The sequence below is a fragment of the Suricata suricatta genome, chromosome X, assembly GCF_006229205.1.
Source record: "Suricata suricatta isolate VVHF042 chromosome X, meerkat_22Aug2017_6uvM2_HiC, whole genome shotgun sequence".
NCBI classification, from domain to species: Eukaryota; Metazoa; Chordata; class Mammalia; order Carnivora; family Herpestidae; genus Suricata; species Suricata suricatta.
In genome coordinates, this window is record NC_043717.1 from 109300968 (window position 1) to 109307139 (window position 6172).

The window sequence follows — 6172 nt, forward strand, 5'->3', positions numbered from 1 at the left end:
GTTGAATAAAACAGTAAAGATATGATTCGAGTTAATTGCTGTTCAGCTTTGGACATGCTGCCCTTCCCCAGAGAGCTGGAAGATGGGACCCCTGTAAGAAAGCGTTTCCTTCTCAAGTGGGCATGTGCACGTGCGCTTGTGTACGTGTGTTGACATGCCCACGGTGGGGCCAGAAGCACCAGGCATCTTTTTCAGACAGACATCTCCCTCTCAGTTTGGGGGCTATCCTTCTCCCTCGAGAATCATTCCCACAGTGAGATACCTGTTCCATCTCTCAGTAGGGATAGAGAAAAAAGCATGAAATCCGTGGCTGTAGAAGGCAGTAGTATGTACCTCAAATCCACGCAGCTACAAAAGATGCTGATCTTTGAATTATTTTAAAAATACCTGAACAGCAAAGCATTGCAGTAGATAATTTGTACGGTGCCTTACCAGTGAGGGTTGTGAACAGGTGCCATTTGATTGTCTTTCGTGTATGACCATCGGATTGTTTAAATAACCTTCCTTTCTTCTCTGCCAGAAACTCATTTTAACCAGCAGTGCCAGTGTCGTCTTTGAGGGCGTGAACATCAAGAATGGAACCGAGGACCTCCCTTACGCCACAAAACCCATTGACTATTACACGGAGACAAAAATCTTACAGGAGAGAGTATGTACCCGAGAACTGGTTGAGTGACAAGCGAGTTCCATGAACATCTGGAAGGCTTAGGTTTTTTAAGAAAAGTATTTATGAAGTTAGTGTTCTCAGGCCTGAATACCTACCTTGGGAAGTAAAATCTGTGGATGAAATTTACTTTAAAAAATAATAACAATAGCTTATTGTGTTTTACAGGAACTCCCTCATTTAAACTTCACAACGACCCTGAAAGGTGGATGTTATCATCACCAGGTTATAGTTGAGGACAGCTGAGGCACAGAGAGTCAGTCTCTTCCTGACGCTCTGCAGCTAGGGGGTGGCTGAGCCTGTGCACCCAGCCTCTACGCCGTACAATGTTACTCAGTTGCCATAGAAATCAGAGGCAATGTATGACGATCCCAAGCACTCAGGTAGAACTTGGGCTTAACACACAAGTGTTTTCATTCGAACACACCTTCCTAGGGGCACTCTTGCCCCCCTTCCTTATTTAGATTAAACAATGAAAGGATCTTGCTTTATTTTAAGGAAAAGTACATGGCAAGGCACTGGTTTCCACTTGACAAACTAGCTTTGTCAGGGAGTGCCTGGTTTTAGCAGCAGTCTAAGTTGAGTAACAGGGCAGTAGCCTTTGGACTCCGGGGCTCCGGAGACCCTGACAGCAGCTAGCTCCAGGACTAACGTCCTGGGAGAATATTGCCCTCAGGATATACCTCAGTTGAAGCAGGCCGTGGATGCTCAGTGACCACCGACGGCTTGCCTTAGCTAGGGAAGCTGTGACTTGACTTCTCCCAGGTGCTCGCAGCATATCACACCCCCCGAGGCTGTATTTCGCAGCCAGAAAACTCGAGCTTAGTGCTGACTTGGCCTGAGTCCCGCTGTGCTGCCTGAGAGCCCACTGCCTCCCATCTGTTTGGTATTATTCCAGCTCAGAAAACTCCTGAGTAACTCATCTACAGGGGGACACAAGGGCGTCCCCAACCTAGGGGCTGGAAGTCTGGCTTTTTGTAAGCTGGAGTCCTGTCTCCAGGTTCTGCGACCCTGCTCCTTGGAGCACGGAGAGCCTCCCAGAGCTCCAGCCTGTGAGGACTTGACCCAAGAAGTGCTCCCGTCTCAGGCACTGGGACTCCCTCCGTCTGTGCTCAGGAGCTACAAGTGGTAGCCATGCCTCAGACCAGCGGTGTCTCACTTGAGTTGACTTTTGGATGCTCAATTAGAAGTCAGCAAAGCTTGGAGCGCCTGGGTGGCTCAGTTGGTTCAGTATCTGACTTCCGCTCAGGTCAGATCTCATGGTTTGTGGGCTCCTGCCCCGCAGCGGGCTCTGTGCTGACAGCTCAGAGCCTGGAAGCTGCTTCCAATTCTGTGTCTCCCTCTCTCTCTGCTCTTTACCTGCTCATGCTCTGTCTCTCTCAAAAATAAACATTTAAAATTTTTTTTTAAAAAAAGAAGTAAGCAAAGCCTGTAAATGCCGGCATCAGTAACCTTCCTGGAGCCCCCTGTCAGCCACTGTTGGCACACAACTTGCAATTGGTTTTCAGACCTGTCAACTGATGATAAACTCAGTCATGTAGCTTAAACTCACTGGGAGCAAAACATATACAAGAATTTTGCCACCATCGAGTAGAAATCCTAGGTGAGGTAGTACAATAAGTACACTTATCTGGCACATACTTCCGGAAATGGTTGACATGGGTCACCTCATTTGTCAGTGCACAGCCCCATCCAGGTAGGAGCTGTCATCCAAATTTTTACCAATCATCTAGCAAATCGTTCAGGATGTTTTGTCACTTTTGAAGCAAAACCTGTTTCTCTGTATTTTAAGTCCTTAAGTTCTAGTTTGTCCACTAATCCACCCAGAACACATCTTTTCTGACAGTGGATGCCAGAAATAACGGCTGCCACTTCTGGAGTACTTACTAGGTACTAGCACTGCTCTAGACCTTACCTGTGTTGGGTCATCTCTGTAGCTACCCAGTCACTGCGCTGTTTCCCAGCCCACTTGGCTCATTAGAGTCCCTTCCCAGGAGGTGGTTCTCAGAACTGACCAGTGCGGCCTGGGACTGGTGGAAATAAGCACGTGGAGGTGAAGGCAGGAGACTAAAGGCCAGCTTGCTAACTGGAACTCTAAGATCTTGCCCACAAACTGCTGTCAAGGCTCATCTTCCCATGGCTACACTTTGTGCATTTTATTTTTTAAAAATTTTTTAACATTTATTTATTTTGGTGAGACAGAGACAGAGCGTAAGTCAGAGAGGGGCAGAGAGAGCAGGAGACAAAAATAATCCAAAGCAGGTTCCAGGCTCTGAGCTGCCAGCACAGAGCCCGACGCAGGACTCAAACCCACAAACTATGAGATCACGACCTGAGCCAAGATTAGATGCTAAACTGACTGGGCCACCCAGGTGCTCGTACAATTGTGCATTTTAGGCCTTTCTCTTTAATCCTACTGTGTTGTTGTTGTTGTTTTTAAGTAGGTTCCACGCCCAACATGGGGCTTTAACTCACAACCCTGAGTCACATGCTCCATCCACTGAGCCAGTCAGGCTCCCCTGCTCGTACTCGTTTTGACCCAGCTACCCCTCCTTTGTTTTCAAATTTGAGTGGTTGAGTGGATGGGATAGAGAAGTAGCCTCAAATTCTACCAGAGCAGGAACCAGCCTCCATGTCCCCTGTGAGACGTGCTGCTGACATGCCACTTCTCTTTACAGACAGTCCTGGACGCCAATGACCCCGAGAGGAATTTCTTAACTGTAGCCATCCGCCCTCATGGCATTTTTGGCCCAAAGGACCCCCAGTTGGTCCCTATCCTCATCGAGGCAGCCAAGAAGGGCAAGATGAAGTTTGCGATTGGGTAAGTTGGCCCCCAGTTGGTCTTCTTCATGACCCTCTGACAAGGATCAGTCAAGTTTGTGTAGCTCTCTTCTAGTGCGGCCTTCTCTGCCACTCTCTCTGTTTGTCTGCTGGGGCTGCCACAACAAATGACCACAAACCGAGGGCCTTAAAACAACAGAGATTAATTCTCTCCCAGTTCTGGAGGCCAGAAGTTCGAAATCAAGGCATCGGCAGGGTCAGTCCTTCTGGAAACTGAGGGAGAATCTGTTCCAGGCTTTTCTCCCAGCTTCTGGTGGTGGCCAGCAATCCTTGGTGCTCCTTAGCTTATAGACAAGTCAGTCTGATCTCTGCCTCCACCTTCGCATGAGCGTCTTTTCCGTGTGTCTCTATCCCAATTTCTCTCTTAAAAGGATGCCAGCCACTGGATATAGAGCCCACCCTACCCTGGTATGTCCTCATCTTAAGCTGATTACATTTTCAGAAACCATAGTTCCAAATAAGGTCATGTCCAAAAGTTCCAAGGAGACATGAATTTGGGGAGGACAGTGTTCAGCCTAGTAGACCATTAAGTTGTCTGGGAAAATATTTGTGTCCTTGTTTGGAAATTGAGGAAATAGGCTCAAGGGGGAAAAGACTGGCACAAGGTCAAGGGCCAGGCCTTCAGCTGTCCTTGCATCTAGGAAGGCACGTGGAGGTGTTCCCATTCCTCAAGGAACATACAGGTGGTAAGGGCTTTGCAGGGGGCGATAGAGTGCACTGTTTCCCCAGTATGCCTTCGCTTCCCTCCTTTCTTTCTCCCGTTCTTTCCTCCTCTTATGCCTGCATCCTGGCACCTTGCTTCTCTGCCTCTTGCTTTGCTTCCCTGCTGCCCTGTCTTCTTACTTTGAGGGATTAGAAAGAAATGGTAGAAAAGTGTGAGGCCAAAGCAAGCCATTAGCCCAGTATCCCAGGGCCAGTTGACGGGCCGCTACCCAAATAGAAGCCCAGGGCAGACAATACCGGGGTTGGTCATGCCAGGATGGGGCACGCAGGGCACCAGGCTCGCAGACTCATTGCTTGGCCCTTACATATCCCACCTCTGAGGGCCCCAGGAGCCCTGGCCCCTGCACCCTCTAACTGGAACCATTCCCGCATGGCTGCAGAAATGGGGAGAACCTCGTAGACTTCACCTTTGTGGAGAACGTGGTACACGGACACATCCTGGCCGCAGAGCACCTCTCCCGAGACGTGGCTGTCAGCGGGAAGGTAAGGCACCTGCTCCGCCTGCCCCGCGCATGTTTGCCCGGCTTCAGATTGTCTCCCTGTGATTGGATTTACTGGCAAATTTCCTTCGTCTTCCTGTGTCCTGGCCAATCTGGACCGAGTTTGATCCCCCGTGGTAGGCGGTGTGATGCCATTGCAATGCCACGTCGCTCTAGATGATCCAAATCCGTGCCCAGTGAGGTGGCATTGAATAAACATTCAGGATGTGGTTCTCCATGTGACATGCCTGGACACCCACTGTGGACCTGACTGCTCCCGCAGGGTCCCACGTATATTTGATGGGGTGCTTGCTATTCATCTTTTCTGCCGCTTCTTCTGAAAGTTTCTTCATTTCTCCCCCATTGCCCACTCATACTCATGCCTCTCACTGCTCAGAGGGGTGGATGTATCTAAATGTCCTGGCATTTGGCACCTGATGGGCAGGATGGACATGTTGGGGGGGGTGAGCTCTCACACAGAGAGGGGAGAGCACATTAGAGGCTCCTCACCCTCTCCTCCCACTCAGGGGGCCTCCGTCTTCCTTGTTTCTCAGCACTGTGTCTGGAAGCCCCTCTTTGAGCCTCATTTTCCTCCTGGACCTCTGCTGTTTTCCCACTCCTGAAACAGTTAGCTGTAGCACTAGGGCAGCTCTGTGGCTTTTGGTTTAGACAAAACACATCACATTTGAGAAATGTAACGTAACCTGTTCATTGCATCTGAAGATGAGGAGTTTTACCATGATTATTAGATTAAGTTCAGTTAACAAACATACTTTTCTGAATGCAATCTAAGCTTCACCTAAAACTCCTGGCCCGTTGGTAAAACTCGTCACCTTCCCTCTCTACCTTAGGTGCCCATAGGCTGCCCATAGGTGCAAACCCAAAAGGCTTCTCTTTCACTGGCTGACATTGGATTGGAGACGCTGGGCGGGCAGGCAGGGAGAGGACACTACCTTCCTAAAATACTGGCTCCAGGCCGACCCAGCAGCACTCTTCTGGCCTCTCCAGCTGGGAAGCATCTTCTAACTTCTTGTTCTCTCTCCAGGCATTTCACATCACCAATGACGAGCCCATCCCTTTCTGGACATTCCTGTCCCGCATCCTGACAGGCCTCAACTACGAGGCCCCCAAGTACCACATCCCGTACTGGGTGGCCTACTACCTGGCCCTTCTGCTGTCCCTCCTGGTGATGGTGATCAGGCCCATCATCCATGTCCAGCCCACTTTCACACCAATGCGGGTCGCGCTGGCTGGCACATTCCACTATTACAGCTGTGAGCGAGCCAAACAGCTCATGGGCTACCGGCCCCTGGTCACCATGGATGACGCCATAGAAAGGACTATACAGGCCTTTCACCACCTGCGGAAGGTTGAGTGAGGCACCCCAGAGACCGGGCCCTCTCAGTGTGGTCCCCAGCCACTGACTGTCCCCTGCGGACCAATAAACTAACCTCTTTCAAGTGAA

At 50.0% G+C, this 6172-nt stretch overlaps 1 protein-coding gene across 1 annotated transcript in view; it reads left to right on the plus strand.

Annotated features, from left to right (window-relative positions):
* Positions 1-6172, plus strand: part of NSDHL (NAD(P) dependent steroid dehydrogenase-like) — a 29391-nt gene extending 23219 nt beyond the window's left edge. The window contains exons 5-8 of the mRNA XM_029929885.1: positions 521-649; positions 3343-3485; positions 4609-4711; positions 5753-6172. Of these exons, the coding sequence (XP_029785745.1) occupies positions 521-649; positions 3343-3485; positions 4609-4711; positions 5753-6085 (708 nt within the window). The 3' untranslated portion in view covers positions 6086-6172. The remainder of the gene's footprint in view (positions 1-520; positions 650-3342; positions 3486-4608; positions 4712-5752) is intronic.